This window comes from Elephas maximus, chromosome 14 (assembly GCF_024166365.1).
Source record: "Elephas maximus indicus isolate mEleMax1 chromosome 14, mEleMax1 primary haplotype, whole genome shotgun sequence".
NCBI classification, from domain to species: domain Eukaryota; kingdom Metazoa; phylum Chordata; class Mammalia; order Proboscidea; family Elephantidae; genus Elephas; species Elephas maximus.
In genome coordinates, this window is record NC_064832.1 from 25,922,942 (window position 1) to 25,944,413 (window position 21,472).

At 39.6% G+C, this 21,472-nt stretch overlaps 1 protein-coding gene across 3 annotated transcripts in view; it reads right to left on the reverse strand.

Moving 5' to 3' along the window:
* The window catches only part of WDFY2 (WD repeat and FYVE domain containing 2), a 270,983-nt gene that overhangs the window by 146,598 nt on the left and 102,913 nt on the right, over positions 1 to 21,472 (reverse strand). For all 3 annotated transcript variants that reach the window (XR_007513166.1, XR_007513165.1, XM_049853335.1), the window contains exon 2: positions 10,866 to 10,933. Coding sequence is in view for 1 of the 3 variants with exons in the window: in XM_049853335.1 (XP_049709292.1) it covers positions 10,866 to 10,933 (68 nt within the window). In the remaining 2 variants the exon portion in view is untranslated. The remainder of the gene's footprint in view (positions 1 to 10,865; positions 10,934 to 21,472) is intronic.

Sequence of the window (21,472 nt, forward strand, 5' to 3'; positions counted from 1 at the left end):
GAGCAAATAATCCGAGAAGCTGGACTATATGAAGAAGAATACAGCAACAGGATTGGAGGAAGACTCATTAACATCCTATAATATGCAGATGACACAACCTTTCCTGCTGAAAGTGAAGAGGACCTGAAGCACTTACTGATGAAGATCAAAGACCACAGCCTTCAGTATGGATTACACTTCAATATAAAGAAAACGAAAATCCTCACAACCGGACCAATAAGCAACATCATGACAAATGGAGAAAAGATTGAAGTTTTCAAGGATTTCATTTTACTTGGATCCACAATCAACATCATGGAAGAAATACTCAAGAAATCAAACGATGCATTGCATTGGGCAATCTGCTGCAAAAGACCTCTTTAAAATTTTAAAAAGAAAATATGTCACTTTAAGGACTAAAACACACATGGCCCAAGCCATGGTGTTTTCAATTGTCTCATATGCATGTGAAAGCTGGCCTATGAATGAGGAAGACTGAAGAAAAATTAATGCCTTTGAATTATGGCATTGGTGAAGAATACCGAATATACCATGGACTGCCAAAAGAACGAACAAATCTGTCTTGGAAGAAGTATAGCCAGAACGCTCATTAGAAGCAAGGATGGCGATACTTTGTCTCATGTACTTTGAACAGGTTCTCAGGAGGGACCGGTCCCTGAAGGACATCATACTTGGTAAAGTAGAGGGTCACAGAAAAACAGGAAGACCCTCAACGAGATGGACTGACACAGTGGCTGCAACAATGGGCTAAGGCATAACAAGGATTTCAAGGATGGTGCAGGACCGGTCAATGTTTCATTCTGCTGTACAAAGGGTCACTATGAGTCTGAATCGACTAGATGGCACCTAACAACAACAATAAAGTATTCCTACAACCTAACAACAAAAGGACAATCAAAAAATGGACAAAGAATAGACATATCATCAAAGAGGATATACAGATGGCCAATAAGCACATGAAAAGATGTTCAACATCATTAGTCATTAAGGAGTTGCAAATCAAAACCACAGTGAGATATCAGTTCACCCCTGCTAGAATGGCTATGATCAAAAAAAGGAAAATAACCAGCGTTGATGAAGATGTGGGGAAAGTGAAACTTTCCCCCATTTCTGGAAGGAATGTAAAATGGTACAACCACTGTGGAAAACAGTTTGGCGTCTCCTGAAAAAGTGTAACATAGAACTACCATATGACTGAGCAGTCGTAATGCTAGTACATACTCAGGGCAGCTGACGGCAGGAACATCAACAGAAACCTGTACAGGAATGTTCACTGCAGCACCATTTACATTAGCAAAAAGGTGGAAACAAACCAAATGTCCATCAACAGAGAATGGATAAACAAAATGTGATATATACACACAACAGAATATGATTCAGTCACAAAGAGAAATGAAGCTCTGATACATACTACAATATGGATGAACCTTGAAAACATTATGCTGAGTTAAACGTCAGATACAAAATACTGACAAATATTGTATAATTCCACTTACATAAAACTGGCCAATGTATAAAGACCAAGTTTATTAGTGCTTACCAGGGGTGGGAGGGAAAGGAGCACTGGTTTCTGTTAATGGTGGTGGAATAATTTGGAAACAGATAGTGGTGATGGTTGGGCAACACGGTGAATGTAATCAATGTCACTGAATTATACATGTAAAAAATGTCTCAAAAGCTTTGTTGTTTTCTTTTTAATGTAAGATACATCAAGGGAGTATTATCTTTTGTGAAAGAATGTTTGATAAGGAAATGTTCATATTTCCCACCTATCCATAAACACTGGCTTATAGAAAACTATAAAACTAAAAAACAGTCACCCCAAATTCTCTATAGACAGCAGGGTCTAAAACGGACCTTTCTCAGGAGGCTTCCTGACCATCTTCCCTTTATACCTACTTCCCATGTCATAATGCACCACACGTCACAGTTGGTACTTCTTTCATGTCTGCCTTCCCCCAAGACTGTAAACACCATGAATATAGGGACCGTCTGCCATATTTAACTACTACAGTACCTGGCGTAGTGTTTGGTAGAGAAGAACACAGAACATTTGTTGAACTAACTTTCTAAAGAAAATAGGATAAAACATTAGTTTTTGCTTTCTTTCTTTACATGCTTTCACTTTTCTCAGGCTATTTTCCGCTTACCACCACAATGGCACCAACAGACCATGGCTTGGTCCTTTCTCTTTAAAGACCACAGAATTTCAAGAGAAACGGAGCACATAGGAATTAGGAGGTACACAATCAGGGCTAGGCTTAGTCAAATACTTAGAGTTCCAAGTCACAGAAACCCACTTGTGTCTACTTAAGCACAAATGGACACATCCAGCAGGAGAGGGAGGTCTCTCTTGAACTCACAGGCAAAAGCAGAGCCAGGCTTCTTGGGGGGTTAGGAGCATGAGGAGGAAAGCATAGGCATCAGTGGCTGGGCTCTCTCCCTGGGGTGCCAGACAGTCTTTCCTAGTGGATTCACTCTTCGTTTTCTGCAGGTCAGCTCTCATTGTTGACTCAGACACACGATCGCCTCACTGCTCTGGAGTTTACATGTTTGCAATTCAAGGGACAGCAGCCTGTCATCTGACCTGTGGATGCTGAGTTCATCAACCACTGCAGTTACCTGAGTCAGGAGAAGCCTCCACTCCGACACCTAACACCCGACCCACAGACTAGGGACTTGCCAGCCTCTACAACTGCATGAGCCATTTCCTTGCACGCACGCGCACACACACACACACAGATTTATCTCAAGGAAATTGCTCCCACGGTTGTCGATGCTGGCAAGAACCAAGTCTGTGGGTCAGATGTCAGGCTGTAGGCTTGTCCTGACTTATGTGGCCGCAGGGCCTGAGGAACCCAAGATGAGCAGTTCACATGGCAGACTGCTGGCTCATGCTCTGTGGAGACTGACAAATCCAAGACTGGCAAAAAAGACGACAAGCTGCTGGCTTAACAGGTTATGGAGGCCGACATATACCAAGATTGGCAGGTCAGATGACAAGCTGCTGGCTCACGAGCTACAGAGGCTGACGAACCCCAATATCAGCAGGGAATATGGCAGGCTGCTGGTTTAAGTCCCAAGAACCAGAGGTCAAATGATGATGAGCCGGATGCGGGATCCAGAGTGAGTAAAAGCCAACAAGCCTTGCCAAAACATCCACATATATGTATTGGATACAGTCCACATCCCCAAGGAAATGTTTGTTTTCTTCTATATTTGGAATACTATTTATTGCACACTGCTATAACATACAATATGCTCATATCTGCTTTGGTTGTCCACATTATAGCATCCAAATATAATGAATCTTTTCCCTTATTTTACAACTAATACCACATAACTGATATTTAAGGATAATACTGAGTAATCTCTTAGCAAAACTCCTTTCATTAAAAGGTACAAAAAAACCCCTTGGAAACTCAAATCTATTTCTAGATCACTGAAAGAAAATGTAGCTTATTTTCTTCTTCAATAAGATTCTGCATCTCTCAACTCAAAGTTTAAATTCTTTTTCAAAAATCAGCTACTATGGCATCTGAATGCATCAGATTCCTAGGCACGTAAAAGCTCCTTCTGACCAACTGTGGAGAACACAGTATTTTTTGTCTGTTTAACGCCTACATGATAGCAAGATCATCCAACAGTGAAAGATGAAGAAAATCATCTTGACCAAGTGCACCTTGTTCGTCTGCAAATCCCTGGCACTTGGCACAGTAGCCTGCACATAGTAGGAGCTCAGAAAATCTTTACTTGACTAGAATGTATGCTTCTATCTATGTGTTTACAAAGAAATATAATATCTGCGAGAGGTTTATATGTGTTTACATAAGCAGAGGTACATAGATCACCATGTTCTCAAACTTTAATGTACATTCAGATTGCCTAGGGGTCTTGTTAAAATACAGATTTGGATCCAGTAGCTCTGAAGTGGAACCCAATATTTGCCTTTCTAAAAAGTTCCAGGTGGTGCTGAAGCTGATCACTGAAAGTAGCAAAGTAATTCTTTTTAGACCTTTTAGTACATTACAGGTGAGGTATGCAAAATAATTATATAGTCTCCTTCTCAGAGTTCATGTTCAATCATTAGGAAAATGTGTAATGTATGTTCTCAGAAGCTCATCTTTATTATCGGGCTCCATCATTCCTTCAATAAGTATTTACTGAGAACCTCGGCCAGGCGCATGAGCTATAGCAGCCTTTAGGCACTCTCATATACAGCTTATTAATAAACGATGACGGGCTCTCTGTTAGCCCAGAACTGAAACCATTTCCAAAGCCAACTTTTCAGGCAAAGACTGGACTATAAGACATAAAATGAGGTAGAACAACTAAATAAACCGTAACAAAAGAATAGATTGAAAAGGTAACTAAAGAACTCCCAGCAAAAAAAAAGCCCTGGCCCGCAGGGCTTCACTGGGGAGTTCTACCAAACTTCCAGAGAAGAGTTAACACTGCTACTACTAAAGGTATTTCAGAGCACAGAAAAGGATGGAATACTCTCAAACTCATTCTATGAAGCCAGCATATCCCTGATACCAAAACCAGGTAAAACCAAAAAAACAAACAAAAAAAAACCCAGTGCCATCAAGTCGATTCTGACTCATAGCAACCCTATGGGACAGAGTAGAACTGCCCTGTAGAGTTCCCAAGGAGCGCCTAGTGGATTCGAACTGCCGACCGTTTAGGTTAGCAGCTGTAGCACTTAACCACTACTCCACCAGAGTTTCCAAAACCAGGTAAAGATACCACAAAAAAATTATAGACCTATATCCCTTATGAACTTAGATGCAAAAATCCTCAACAAAATTCTAGCCAAGAGAATTCACCAACATATTAAAAAAATAATTCACCATGACCAAGTGGGATTCATATCACGTATGCAGGGATGGTTCAACATTAGAAAAACAATTAATGTAATCCATCATAGCAATAAAACAAAAGAACCACACGATGTTATCAATTGATGCAGAAAAGGCATTTGACAAAGTTCAACAACCATTCATAATAAAAACTCTTAGCAAAACTGGCATAGGAGCAAAATTCCTCAACATAATAAAGGGCATTTACACAAAACAACAGCCAACATCATCCTACATGGAGAGAGTCTGAAAGCATTCCCCTTGAGAACGGGAACCAGACAAGCATGTCCTTTATCACCACTCTTATTCAACATTGTGCTGGAAGTCCTAGCCAGAGCAATTAGGCTAGATAAAGAAATAAAAGGCATCCAGATTAGTAAGTAACAAGTAAAAGTATGTATTTTTGCAGATGGCATGATCTTATACACAGAAAACCCTATGGAATCCTCAAGAAAACTGCCGAAACTAATAGAAGAGTTGAGCAGAGTATCAGGATACAAGATAAACATACAAAAATCAGTTTGATTCCTCTACACCAACAAAAAGAACATCGAAAAGGAAATCACCAAATCAATACCATTTATAGTAGCCCCCAAGAAGATAAAATACTTAGGATTAAATCTTACCAGAGATGTAAAAGACCTATACAAAGAAAATTAGAAGACACTACTCCAAGAAACAAAGAGACCTACATAAGTGGAAAAAATACCTTGCTCATGGGTAGGACGACTTGGTAAAATTGTAAAATTTGTAAAAATGTCTATTCTACCAAAAGCAATCTATAGATACAATGCAATTCCAATCCAAATTGCAATGATATTTTTTAATGAGATGGAGAAAAAATCACCAACTTCATATGGAAAGGGAAAAGGCCCAGTATAAGTAAAGCACTACTGAAAAAGAAGAACAAAGTGGGAGGCCTCACACTACCCGATTTTAGAAACTATTATACCGCCACAGTAGTCAAAACAGCCTGGTACTGGTACAACAACAGATACATAGACCAATGGAACAGAATTGAGAATCTAGACATAAATCCGACCACATATAAGCAGCTGATACTTCATAAAGGCCCAAAGTCAGTTAAATGGGGGAAAAGAGAGTCTCTTTAACAAATGGTGCTGGCATCAATGGATATCCATCTGCAAAAAAATGAACAAGACCCATACCTCACACAATGCACAAAAACAAACTCAAAATGGATCAAAGACCTAAATATGAAATCTAAAACGATAAAGATCATGGAAGAAAAAATCAGGACAACATTAAGAGCCTTAATGCATGGCATAAACAGTATACAAAACATTACTAACAATGTATAAACACCAGAATAGAAACTAGATAACTAAGAGCCCCTAAAAATCAAACACCTATGCTTATCCAAAAACTTCACCAAGAGACTAAAAAGATTACCTACAGACTGGGAAAAAGTTTTTAGCTATGATATTTCCAATCAGCATCTGATCTCTAAAATCTACATGATACTGCAAAAACTCAACAACAAAAAGACAAATAACCGAATTAAAAAATGGGCAAAGTATATGAACAGGCACGCCACTAAAGATGACATTCAGGTAGCTAACAAATATGTGAGGAAATGCTCATGATCATTAGCCAAAAATACAATGAGATTCCATCTCACTCCAACAAGGCTGGCATTAATCCAAAAAACATAAAATAATAAATGTTGGAGAGGTTGTGGAGAGACTGGAACACTTCTTCACTGCTGATGGGAATGTAAAATGGTACAACCACTATGGAAATCAATTTGATGCTTCCTTAAAAAGCTAGAAATGGAAGTACGATCCAGCAACCCCACTCCTTGGAACATATCCTAGAGAAATAAGAGCCTTTACATGAACAGATATATACACACCCATGTTCACTGTAACACTGTTTACAATAGCAAAAAGATGGAAGCAACCAAGGTACCCATCAATGGATGAATGGATAAATAAATTATGGTATGTTTGCACAAGGGAATACTACATATCGATAAACACCAATGATGAATCCATAAAACATTTCATAGCATGGAGGAATCTGGAATGCATTATGCTAAGTGAAATTAGTCAGTTGTAAAAGGACAAATATTGTATGAGAACACTATTATAAGAGCTCAAGATATAGTTTAAACACTGAATAAAATATTCTTTGATGGTTAGGAGAGTGGGGAGGGGGGAGGGAGGGAGGGAGAGAGAGGAATATTCACTAATTAGATAGTAGAGAAGAACTATTTTAGGTGAAGGGAAAGACAACACACAGTACAGGAGAGGTCAGCACAACTGGACTAAACCAAAAGCCAAGAAGTTTCCTGAATAAACTGAATGCTTTGAAGGCCAGAGTAGCAGGGGCAAGGGTCTGGGGACCATGATTTCAGGGGACATCTAGGTCAATTGGCATAATAAAATCTATTAAGAAAACATTCTGCATCCCACTTTGGAGAGTGGTGTCTGCGGTCTTAAACGCTAACAAGCGGCCATCTAAGATGCATCAACTGGTCTCAACCTACTTGGAGCAAAGGAGAAGGAAAAACACCAAATGACAGAAAGGGCCACATAAACCAGAGACTACATCAGCCTGAGACCAGAAGAACTAGATGGTGCGCGGCTACAACCAATGACTGCCCTGACACGGAACACAACAGAGTACCCCTGAGGGATCAAGAGAGCAATAGGATGCAGACCTCAAATTTTCGTAAGGACACCAGACTTAATGGTCTGATTGAGACTAGACGGACCCCAGAAGTCATGGTCCTCAGACCTGCTGTTAGCCCAAGACAGGAACCATTCCCAAAGCCAACTTTTCAGATAGGGATTGGACTGCACCAAAAGAGAGAAAATGATAATGGCAAGGAGTGAGCTTCTTGGATCAAGTAGTCACATGAGACTATGTGAGCGGCTCCTGTCTGGAGGGGAGATGGGAAGGCAGAGGGGGACAGAGGATGGCTGAATGGATACGGAAACAGAGGGTAGTGAGAAGCAGTGTGCTGCTGTCTCATTAGGGGGAGAGCAAGTAGGAGTATACAGCAAGGTGTATATAAATTTTTGTATGAGAGACTGACTTGATTTGTAAACTTTGACTTAATCCACAATAAAAATTAAAAAAAAAAAAGAGAGAGAGACATAAAATGATACTGATGAAGAGGGTGCTTCTTATTTCAAGTAGAAACATGAGACTAAAAGGGCACCTCCTGCCTGGAGGCAAGTTAAGAAGGCAGAAAGGAAGAGGAACTGGTTGAATGGACACAGGAAATCCAGGGTGGAAAGGAGGAGTGTATTGACACATTATACGGTGAGCAACTAAGGGCACATAGCATTGTGTTCACATAGCATTGTATGTATAAATTTTTGTATGAGAAACTAACTTGAGCTGTAAACTTTCACTTAAAGCAAAATAAAAAGAAAAAAAAAATCATAACTATGATGTTGGCATCACTTCCTGATTGTCTACTATGTGGCAGGTACTAGATAAAATGTTCTCAAATATGTATTTATCTGATTTAAATAATAACTTTGCAGGAAAGATATCTTATTTTTATAAAGTAGGGGTACAACACTTGGAGTTGTTTAGTTATTTACTCACGATCCTCTAGAAAGAAATTTGTGGAGCCCTGGTGGCACAGTGTGTAAGAGCTTGGCTGCTAACCAAAAGGCTCATTTTGAATCCACCAGCCGCTCCTTGGAAACCCTATGGGGAGGTTCTACTCTGTCCTACAGGGTTGCTATGAGTTGGAATCAACTCGACGGAAACTTTTTTTTTTAATTTCAAACTAGGTTTATCTTTCCTTAAAACTTACAGCTCTTTTCACAGTACATTATTCCTGCAATTAACGTAACTACTCTTAGCATGGTGGGTGGAGGAGGAGTGGATGCCCTTATGTGTCCCTTTATAAATGTGAGAGACTCTCCCCAAGCAGGGGGATTTATATTTCCTCCTAGGTACTTCAGGGAGTGTCTTGGCCCCCTAAAACCACGTGGAGATCATATTAAGAAGCCCGCTGCAGAAGACTTAAAGAAGTAATGAGTACACGTGGAAAGGAAAGAGGACCAACCAGAAAAAGCAGTAGAAGATAGTTCACAAAAATGTTTTTGACTTTCCCTCTTTAGACCTCTGGTATTTCTGGAGTTCGATCTCTTAAAATGGCTTTAATAATCTAACGTGTAATATACAGACACTTGCATAATTGCAAGCTAACGCTTTAAAAACCACTATCTGCCAAAACATTTCTGCAAAAAATAAAGCACACTACTAGTTTAAAAAATAAATAAATAAATGATGGAAATGCAAACTAGAGGCTTCTCTGTACCTCTGTGATATCCAAATAAAGTGAGCATCAGCAGCAATGACACCAGAGTCTATATGTATACGTGTATGGGGTGGGGGGAGGGGGGAGAGAGGAAGCAATTGCTTAGGATCCTGGGTCTTCATGAGGTTCCTATTACTGCTCATCTCAAGAAGATTCCTTGCTTGCCACTCCCAGCCCCATCCTTCCACCCACATCTGCCTCTCCTCTGCCCGCCACGCCACAGTCACGGCAGCTGCAGGTCTCTGGGGCCAACTCCCTGCTAGAGTACAGGCCTTCCTGAGCTCTCCTGGTTAGATACTGTTCAAGTTTGATGAAAAAAGCAAGATCAAAGATAAGTTTTGTTTCTTCACTTAAAATTGGGGAAAAAAGTCAGAATTTTTTTTTCCATTTCCATTTACTTAAGCCCTCATCACTGCCAGGTCTTAAAAAGAAAGCTCGCCTCGGGCCTAGGCCATATAATGGTGTTCATTGGTGGCAAAACAGGTCAGGGGAGAATGTAAGTACTCAGAATTACAAGAAGTTTCTTCTTCACATGTCTTTTGAATTTTGTAGTAAATAGATGATAATACGACGCTGAACCAAGTATCATCTATTTACTACAAAATTCAAAAAACATGCAAACACTCAGAGATAATTTGAAAATCAATGAAACCACTGCATCCTTAGTAATTCATCTGTTCATAAACAGGCAAACTATTGTTTAAGTTATTACAGTATTCTTTTGCCAGAGGCATAAACTTAATCACATCTACAATTTAGCTGGAATCTACTTTGGCTGTACATTGTGGCATGTACTTCTCAAACCAGGATACTTGCATCAAGGGTTGGGGCTCACAGTGCAGCAAGCCAGAGGGTATGCGAGCGCAAACAATACACCAGAGGGCTTTCCTAGGGTATCAATTTTAATTAACATTTGATAGATGGGAGTAAGAATATTTAATAATACAATGATAATGAATTTAAATAACTACTTTGTATTAAAATAAACATGAAACAGGATACCAAAACTGAGATAATTTTAAAGATAAAATACTAGACTAAAAAGAAATTTCCTGTTTGGGGGAAGGCAGCTCTTCTTTTCCTGGAGGGGAACTTCTGCCAGTGGAATAGTCTAAGAATCACTCATACATTTTTTTTAAAGTATATTTGCAAGATTAATTATTTACTGGTGCAGGTACATACTCTGCGTGTAAGACCCGGGAGAACTGAGATTGACTTCTAGTTAGAACTTTTGAATTCTAAGCAAATCCTTTTGAGAACTGAACATTCAATGCTGAATGTCTTGAATTTGGATAAATGACATAACAATAATGCAAGAACAAATTTACTTCATAAATGTAATCACTGGACAAAATTTTGAATTGTCTAAAGAAGTACTTCATTAAAATTTTCAAGAAAAAGTTGGAAAAGAGCAGAAGACTGCTATAATGAGTGAGCCTCTGTGCTGTAGCCCTTCTTCCATTTACCTTATTTAGGAATTATGATTATATAGTCAATTTCAGAACAGGTTTCTTATTTGACATATTGAGAGCTTGAGAAAACCTAAAACCACTTAATATGGTACTTTCCATTATAATGATAATCCATCCTTCAGTCTTCCCTCTTCAAGTAGAACATACAGAGAAGGCAATCTGGGAAGGAAGGGGAGTTGGGGTGCATGTTCGGTTTTTTAAGATAGGGATCCAAATACTTACAAGGCATTGCATGATATATACTTGGCCAGTACTGTCCGCTGTCTCTCTTTAACCAGACACGAACTGTCCTACAACAGAAGAAAACATTATACATTAAATCACAGTATTTTCAGTCATGGGAAAAAAATCAAAATACAGAAACCAAATCTCTTAATTACATAATGCATGCCACATATGCTTCTCTAAATACCATCCTCATAGATGTACGTGTACAACATAATGTAATACTGATAGTGTTCTGAAAAGTATTATTATTGTTCCTGCTTTGTTGTTTGTTTTGTCTTTCCAGCTATGCCTTGGTCTGCTGGAAGCATCTACACGCCTGCGCACATAATAGATTTTACTAGTGAAGGGACTGCAAAGTAATCAAATGAATATGTAGCATCTGACACACACACAAGGGTTCCACAGTATGTCCACAATTTTGCCAGCTAGGTTACTGCCCTAAGAGAGAATTTTCCAAGTGTGGTCAGGCAAAGGTAAGCTCTAATCTAAGGCTCAGATGTCCTGAGCCAGTGGGCCTGCCATGGAACCCCACCATGGAAAAACAGGAGGATCTTGCAGAAAAGATTGTGGGTAAACCTGCAGACTAGGAGGCCAGAAGGAGACATGGCAGAAATCCAGGAGAGCTCAGAGAGAGGAGCCAAAGAGAGACAAAACCAGCTGGGCAGCACAACTAGGTTCTGACCAGCCAGAAAGGCCTGGCAACGAGTTACACCAGCCAGGACTTCATCTGCACAGGGCAGCAAGGCAAACACACTCAGGCCAGAGGAAGCAGGGGACATCAGATCAGGGGAGCTGGGCAATTCCCCCCACCAGGAGATCATCTGGCCGCACACCTCACTCTCCACTCCAAGCTATCCCAGGGTAAAAAGCAGACTAAGGGAATGAGCATTTTTATCCCAGAGATAATTGGAAACTAGACAATTTAAGCCATCATAGAGGATTAAGTATTAAGCTGTACTGGACTTTTTTTTTCCTCAGCTAGTCAGTGGGTCTCCCATACTGGGTACCAGAATAAAGACTAGACAAATACTCCAAAAGAAAGTTACTGGAACTTTTAGAAGAATTCATAAAAATGGCAGGGAACAAGATCAACATACAAAAATAAGTTGCATTCCTCTACACCAACAAAGAGAACTCCAAAGAAGAAATCAAGACCGTTTACAATAGCCATCAAAAAGATTTTTAAAAAAAGGAATAAATCTAACTAGACATTAAAGACTTACACAAAGAAAAGTACACAACCAAGCCCCAAAAAAAAAAAAAAACCCATTACCATCGAGTTGATCCTGACTCACAGCAACCCTATACCTACTTAAGTGGAAAAATATATCATGATCATGGATAGGAAGACTTAACGTTGTGAAAATGTTAATACTACCTAAAGCAATCTACAAATATACTGCAACCTCAATCCAAATTCCAACAACATTCTTTAATGAGACGGAAAAACTCATCAGCAACTTCATATGGAAATGAAAGAGGTCCTGAATAAACAAAGCATTATTGAAGAAGAACAAAGTAGGAGGTCTCATACTCTCTGATCTCAGAACCTATCATACAGCCACGGCAGTCAAAACAGCCTTGTACTGGTACAACAACAGATCCATAGCCCATCCACCTATGAACAGTTATCTTTGACAAAGGGTGGAAATTCACTAAATGGGGAAGAGAAAGTCTCTTTAACAAATGGTGCTGGCAAAACTGGATATCCATTTGCAGAAAAATGAAACAAGATCCACACCTCATCTCACACCATACACAAAAAAACTAACTTCAGATGGATCAAAGACCTAAATGTAAAACCTAAAACCATAAAGATTATGGAAGAAAAAATTTGGACGACTCTGTTCTTGTCCTTGTTGTTAGGTGCCACCGAGTCAGTTCCAACTCATAGTGACCCTACAGGACTGAGTAGAACTGCCCCATAGTGTTTCCAAGCAGCTGTTGGTGGATTTGAACTACTGACCTTTTTGTTAGCAGCTGAGCTCTTAACCACTATGCAACCAGGGCTCCAGGGACAACACCAGGGGCCCCTATACATGGCATAAATAGAATACCAAACATAATTAAAAATGCACAAACAGCAGAAGATAAACAAGGTAACTGGGATCTCCTAAAAATTAAACATGTATGCTCATCAAAAGACTTCACCAAAAGAGGAAAAAGAGAAACTACGGAATGGGAAAAAATTGGGGCCTATAACGTATTCAACAAGGGTCTAATCCTTAATATTCATAGAAAACTTCAACAACTCAAAAACAAAAATACACACTCAGTCAAAAAAAGGGGGCAAAGGACATGAACAGATACTTCACCAAAGAAAACATTTAGGCAGTGAAAAGCACATGAAGAGATGCTCACGATCATCAGCCATTAGAGAGATGCAAAACAAACCACAGTGAGATACCATCTCACCCTGGTAATAATGGCACTGATCAAAACACAGAAAACAACAAATGCTGACAAGATTATGTGGAGACTGGAGCTCTTATACACTGCTGGTGGGAATGTAAAATGGTAGAACCACTATGGACAAACGGCATGGTGCTTCCTCAAAAAGCTAGAAATAGAAATACCATATGATCACGGCAATCCCACTCCTAGGCATATATCCTAGAGAGATAAGAGCCATGACAATAACAGGCACATGCACACTCATGTTCATTGCAGCATTACTCACAATAGCAAAAAAGATGGAAACAACCTAAGTGACCATCAACGGATGAATGGATAAACGAACTGTGGAATACTACACAATGATAAAGAATAATGATGAATCCTTGAAACATTTCATAACATGGATGAATTCGGAGGGCTCCTGGAGGACAATATGCTGAGTGAAATAAGCAAATCACAAAAGAACAAATACTGAATGAAACCACTATTACAAATGGAGCCCTGGTGCTGCAGTGGTTAAGCAATCAGCTGCTAACCAAAAGGTCAGCAGTTCAAATCCACCAGCTACTCCTTGGAAATGATATAGGGCAGTTCTACTCTGCCCTGTTGTTGTCGTTAGGTGCTGTCGAGTCGGTTCCAACTCACAGTGACCCTATGTACAACAGAACTCTGTCCTACATGGTGACTTTAAGTCCGAATCAACTTGATGGCCGTGAGTTTTATTGTAAATAGTCAAGAAAAGGTTTATACACAGAAAGAAACATTTTTTAATGGCTACCACGGATGGGAGGGGGAGGGAAGGAAAATCAGTAACTAGAGAGTAGACACGTGTTAACTTTGGTGAAAGGAAAGACAGTACACAATATAGGAGACGTCAACACGTGACCAAGGCAAGGTAAGACACTGAGAGGTACTCAAGAATAAAAGTCAACAACGGTAAATAGTTTAACACATACAATCCTGCGACAGTAATAACAAACAATAATTTATGCGTGAATACATAAGTAGATATGTATGCTGAATAGGTGTGGGAGGGCATATGGGATATTTTTACAGATATATTTGTACGTGCTGCATATATGCCCATTTTATATTGTGGACCACAGGAACCACAGCCTCCACTAACCGGAGACCAGAAGAACTAGATGTTGCCCGGGCGACCACTCTGACTAGAATCACAATAGAAGGGCCCGGTTGGGGCGGGGGGAAGGGGGTGGGGGTGTAGAATAAAATTCAACTACATAAAAAAAGACCAGATTTACTGTTCTGAGAGACTGAAGGAACCCCCGTGACTATGACCCTTAGACACCCCTCTAACTTGGAACGGAAGCCATTCCCAGATAACACCTTTCGGCCAAATAACACACAGACCTATAAATAAACAATAACACACGCGAGGAAAGTGCTCCTTAGAACAATCATTTACACGAGACCAAAAGGTCAACCGATACCCAAAAGCAAAGATGAGAAGGCAGGAACGGGTAGGGAAACCACACAAATGGAAATGGGGAACTCTGGGTGGTAATGGGGAGACTGCTGACACATCGTGGGGATTGCAACCACTGTCACAAAACAATCTGTGTATAAACTACTGAATGCGAAACTGATAGCCTCTATTGACCTTCACCTGAAGCACAATAATAATAACGCACAGAGGTCCGTTACCCTTCACACCATGTACCCCGATGGCTGCATCTTCCAAACTATAGTACAAAAGCACAACCAGGACACTGACACTGACACAATTCATCCATCAAATTTGCATTTTAACTGCTTACTATTTCTGTATTGTACAGACCTGGATATGTAAATGATCAGATAATTATGCTTTTTTGATATGCCCGAAATATTTCATAATCATAAAAAATGGAAAGTTGTTATACATTAAATTTTTTTCTAGTCAAAAATAGACCAACTACAGACACAATAAGGAAAGGCCATTTTCTCTGCACAAGCACACTTAAAATGCAGTGATATATAGTGATCCCACCACATATACTGTACATGCAAAACTCAGGGTTTTGTAGCCAATTCTCCTAAGTGTTTCAAACTTTTTTGTTTTTGAACATTATATTGTTGTTTAGGTAAAAGTTTATAGAGCAAATTAGTTTCCCATTCAATAACTTATACACAGTTTGTTTCCTGACATTCATTGCAAACCTTTGAATGTGGCAGCACTCTCCCTCCTTCCTCCCTGGTGTTCCCTGGAGTCTACTCACCCAGCCTTCCTGCCCGTACCATCCTTCTGTAGTTTGCTTTTGGGCAAATGCTGCCTTTTAGGTCTCATATAGTTGACTGTTCTGAGATGTCTGTTCCTCACTGGTATTATCGTTCATTTTATAGGCCTGTAATGTGATCTCCAGGAGTGAATTCAGTTCCAAGTTAGTCTCTTCCAGACCAGTAAGTCTGGTCTTATTTACGAGTTTGAACTGTGTTACACACTTCTCTTCCACTTTGTCCGTGATCTACTATTGTGGCCCTGGTCAGACCGTTCAGGGGAGTCAGTAGTGGTAGTCAGGCATCATCTAGTTCTTCTAGTTTCAGGATAATGCAGACTGGGATTGACATGGTCCATTAGTCCTTTGGACTAATTGTTTCCTTGAGTCTTTGGTTTTCTTCACTCTTCTTTGCTCCAGATAGGAAGTGACCAATTGTTGTATCTTGTATACCACCACTTTGCTAAATCCTTCTATTAGTTCCAGTAGCTTTCTTGCAGTTTCTGGGATTTTTCTATATATAGGATAATGTCATCTGCAAATAGGGATAGTTTTACTTCTTCATTATCAATGTGGATGCCTTTTATTTCCCTATCTTGCCTTACTGCTCTAGCTAGGATTTCTAGTACAATACTGAATAAAAGTGGTGTTTTTTTGTTTTTTTTTTGTCTAGTTCCCCTTCTCAAGGGGAATGCTTTCAGTTTCTCTCCATCGAGAATAATGTTGGCTGCTGGTTTTGCATCACCTATTGCTGTCAAGTAGATTCCGATTCATAGCAACCCTACAGGACAGGGGAGAACTGCCCCACAGGGTTTCCAAGGAGCAGCTGCTGACCTTTTGGTTAGCAGCTGAGCTCTTAACCACTGTGCCACCAAACTCTCAGCAAAACAGGAAAAGAGGGAAATTCCTAAAAACAATTAAGGGCATATTGGTTTTGTATATATGCCCTTAATTATTTTTAGGAATTTCCCTTCTATTCCTATTTTGCTGAGAGTTTTTATCAAGAAGGGGTGTTGGACTTTATCAAATGCCTTTTCTGCCGATTGAGATGATCGTGGGATTCTTTTCCTTTGTTTTACTTACGTGGTGAATTACATTCATTGATTTTCTAATGTTAAACCACCCTTGCACAGCTGGTATGAATCCCACTTGGTTGGGGTATATTATTTTTTTATATGCTGTTGAATTCTGTTGGCTAAGATTTTGCTGAGAATATTAATCTATAATTTTCTTTTTTAGTAGTGTCTTTGCCTGGCTTTGGTATCGGGGTTATGCAATTTGGGCGTATTCCTTCCTTTTCTATGGTCTGGAATAGTTTCAGTAGGATTGGTGTCAACTCTTCTCTGAATGCCTGGTGGAATTCTCCAGAAGCCGTCTGGCCAGGGGTTTCTTTTTTGGGGAGTTTTTTAATGATTTTTTTTCGGTTACTTCTTCTATCATGGGTTTGTCTAAATTTTCTACTTCAGTTGGTGTTATTTTAGGTAGGTAATGTGTTTACAGAAATCTGTCTATTTCTTCCAGGTTTTCAAAATGTTGGAGTACAGCTTTTTATAGTATTCTATTATAATACTGTTTATCTCAGTTGATCTGTTGTAATGTACCATCTCATTTGTTATTTTGGTTATTTGTGTCTTCTCATTCTTTTCTTTTGTCAGTTTGACCAGTGTTTTGTCTATTTTATTAATTCTCTCAAAGAGCCAATTTCTAGTCTTGTTGATTCTTTCTTTTGTTTTCCTGTTTTCTATTTCATTTATTTCTGCTCTGCTCTTTGTTATTTCTGTTTTTCTGGTGACTGTGGGCTTCTTTTGCTGTTGCTTCTCTGTTTGAGCTGTAGGGGTAAAATATTGATTTTGGCCCTGTCTTCTTTTTTTGATGTGTTTTTACTGCTGTGAATTCTCCTCTGAGCACTGCTTTTGCTGTGTCCTATGGGTTTTGGTATGTTGTTTTCATTCTCATTTGATTCTAAGAATTTTTATTTCATTTTTAATTTCTTCTGTCACCTAGTGGTTTTTCAGCAAGGTGTTATTCAGTTTCCATGTATCTGATTTTCTTCCCCTGTTCTTCCTGTTACTGATTTCTAGCTTTGTAGCACTGTGGTCAGAGATGCTTTGTATTATTTGGACGTTTTTGAATTTACTGAGGTTTACTTTGTGGCCTATAATGAGGTCTATTCTGGAGAATGATCCATGTACGTTGGAGAAGAATGTATACTGTGCTGATGCTGGGTGGAAGGTTCTTTGTCTTTGAGGTCAAGTTGGTTAATTGTGTTACTTAGGTCTTTTGTATCTTTGTTAATTTCTTTCTATTTGTTCTGTCCTTCATCAAAAGTGGCGTGTTAAACCAGATTGAGTCCAATATAGCTAGATGGTGCCCAGCTACTACCACTGACTGCTCTAACAGGAATCACAGTAGAGGGTCCTGGACAGAGCTGGAGAAAAATGTACAATAAAATTCTAACTCACAAAAATTGACCAGACTTACTGGCCTGACAGAGACTGCAGAAATCTTGAGAATATGTCCCCTGGACACTCTTTTAGCTCAGTAATAAAGTCACTCCTGAGGTTCACCCTTCAGCCAAAGATCAGACAGGCCCATAAAACAAAGGAGACTAAAGGAGCAGCACACCAGCCCAGGGGCAAGCACTAGAAGACAGAAGGGGACAGGCAAGCTGATAACTGGGAACCCAAGGTCAAGAAGGGGGAGTGTTGACATGTCGTGGGGTTGTTAAACAATGTCATAAAACAACGTGTGTACTGTTTAATGAGAAACTAGTTGTTCTGTAAACCTTCATTTAAAGTACAATAAAAGTAAATATTTTTAAAAGTAAATAAAGTGGCATATCAAAGTCTATTATTGTGAAGCTGTCAATTTCTCTTTTCAATGCTGCTAGAGCCTTTTTTTTTATGTATTTTGGAGCTCTGTCATTGGATGCATACATATTTATTATGGTTATGTCTTCTTGGTGGATTGTCCTTTTAATCATTATATAATATCCCTCCCTCATCTCTTATGGTAGATTTTGATGTAAAGTCTATTTTATCAGAGATTAATATTACCACTCCTACTCTTTTTTTGGTAACTATTTGAATGATATTTTTTTTCCATCCTTTGGTTTTTAACCTATTTATGTCCTTGTGTCTAAAGTGTGTCTCTTGTAGACGGCATATTGATGGGTCATATTTTTTATCCATTCTGCCACTCTCTGTCTCTTGACTAGTACATTTACACAATTTACATTCAGTGTGACTGTCGACAGGTATGAATTTACTGTTGTCATTTTGTTATGCTTTTTGTTGTGATGTTGCTGTTTTCTTTGTTCCATTTAATTTTCTATGCTGAGTTCTTTTTATTTATGTATTTTCATTTCCTTCGTTGTTGATTTTGTGTTTAGTGAGTCTTTACGGTTTTCTTCATTATTCTGGTGAGTAGGTTTATGAACTTTTTGTGGTTACTCTGACGTTCACCTTTATCTTTCTACATTTAAAACAGTTTGTTATTTCTTGATATCACCATGACTTCCTCTCCATATGGAAATTTTATGTCTACAACATTTATTTCTCTTTTTTGTTTTGAGGTTGTCATCTCTTACAGATTGACATTTGGTGCTCTGTTTTTGGTTCTGTAGCATTATTTTACTTTTGAGATTTCTCTATCTTGGTTGGCAAACAGGTTATCAAGGAACTTGTCCTTTATCTCACTAATTTTCTTCCGTTGCTTCCATTCTACTTTAATGGCCTTTGATTCGGTTATCTATTTCTGGTATTTTATTGTTAATCTTTTGATTTCTAATTGTATGATTTCTATTTAATTTTTCATTTTGTTCTTGTATTGTTTTCCTGAATTCTTCTAGGGTTTTATCTGTTTTCCTTTGAGGGAGCCTTTTGAATTCCTTATCAGGCAGTTCTATCACCATCTCTTCCGCAAGGTTTTGTGCCCCTTTATTTCGGTCACTTGGTTGTGCTTGCTTGTCTTGTTTCTTTATATGATTTGATACTGTCTGCTGTCTTCAAGGTATTAAGGCGTTATTTTGTTTATAATTTTGTTTTGCTTTGATATATATCACAGTGGGCGGCCAGGGGCCACACAAATGCTCTTCCTCCAGCAAGTGAGGGGTGGGGTGGGCAGCCAAGGGTCACGCAGGCAATCTCTACGTAGAGGAGGGATGAGACAGACAACCAGGAGCCATGGAGGTGCTCTCTCTGGTGAGTGGGGCAGGGGGGTGGGCAGGTGGCTGAGAGGAGTGTAGGTACTTTCTCTGGTGCAGAGTGGGGCAAAGTAGGCAGCTGGGAGGTGGGGGAGAGAAAAAGAAAAAAGAAAAATGGGAGGAGGGCCTCGTTTTTGCTCCACATTCATCACTTGCCCTACTAGTCAGGTACTGCTGCTGGAGAGTCGCCCTGTCTCTTGATCCTGGCTCTCTCCCTGTTCTGTGTATGCTAAGATCCCTGAAGCTCCCATTCTCCTTCCTTTACTTTCCCTCCTTAGCTCCAGTTCAATCCTTGCTTCACTCCAGTTGTGTCTTCACAGTTTCTCTGTCACCTACTGGGAGTTCTGTGTTGTTTTCCTATGCTCCTTAACCACGGTCACTGCTGCCTGTGTCTCAAAATGGCCCTGATGAGCCAGTGGCTGGCAGGGTACCACCACTCCCTATCTCCCTCATTTGCTGTTGTCGTTCAATTTCTTCTTCCAATCAGTGTTTGATCTAATTCTATATTCTTTCATTTGATGCTCAGGGTTCCAGGGCTGTCATCTGTATCTGTTACACTTTGTTTCTTGGGTCTTTGCTATAGAGGTACAGCATTGTGTGTCTGACTAGTCTGCCATCTTGAATAAAAAAAAAAAAAAAGTCTCCTAATTGCTTTCATTTTTGAGATGGACAGGTGTAATAGCAAATAATTTGAAAGACAAAATTCTCAATATACTCCAATCTAGTGGAACTGAGTATCAATAAGGACAGAATATTCCATGTTGCTTCATTACATAAAGAGGGACTCACTAGAAATGTTCAAACAGCAGTAAAGACAGGTGGTACAGCTTCTTCACCTGTGACCAACCGGAGGCCCTACGTTATAAAGAATGTGTGCATTCAGATCACAACGGGGCCTTTCAGCTGGAGTATGTGTGCAGCCCACTCACGGTATAGTTGAAAGTCAATTCTTCCATGAAGCCTTCTCTAGGTACGTCCTTTCCACCCCCAGTCCCCTCAGTTAGAAACAGTTCTTCCTCATCCTGTGTGCCTCCGTGCAGCATTTAACTCACTGCCTTCTCTCAGGTATTTACATGTTTTTCTCATTCACCAACACATTGGGTCTCCATGCACTGGAATCGACTTCACAGCAATGAAGAACAATGTGTCAGCTCCTTCCATATAGGGAGTCTACACCTTCTTCTTCTTTAACCACTGTCTTAGTTATCTAGTGCTGCTGTAAAAGAAATACCACAAGTGAATGGCTTTAACAAAGAGAAATTCACTTTCTCACACTCTAGTAGGCTAGAAGTCCAAATTCAGAGTGTCAGCTCCAGCGGAAGACTTTCTCTGTTGGCTCTAGAGGAAGGTCTTTGTCATCAATCTTCCTCTGGACTAGGGTCTTCTGTGCTTAGGAGCCCTAAGTTCAAAAACCGCGCTCTGCTCCTGGCACTGCTTTCTTGATGGTATGAGGCCCCCCACTCTCTGCTTGTTTCCCTTTCCTTTTACTTCTTGTAAGATAAAAGGTAGTGCAGGCCACACCCCAGGGAAACTTCCTTTAAATTGGATCAGGGATGTGACCTGAGCAAGGGTGTCACATCCCACCCTAATCCTCTTTAACATAAACTAATCTTGCCTTATTAACCACAAGTAGGGATTAGGATTTACAATAAATAGTAAAATTATATTAATTACAAAATGGAGGACAACCACACAATACCGGGAATCATGTTCTAACCAAGTTGACACATATATTGGGGGGACACAATTCAATCCATGACAACCACCTACCCTTTCTTTGTTTA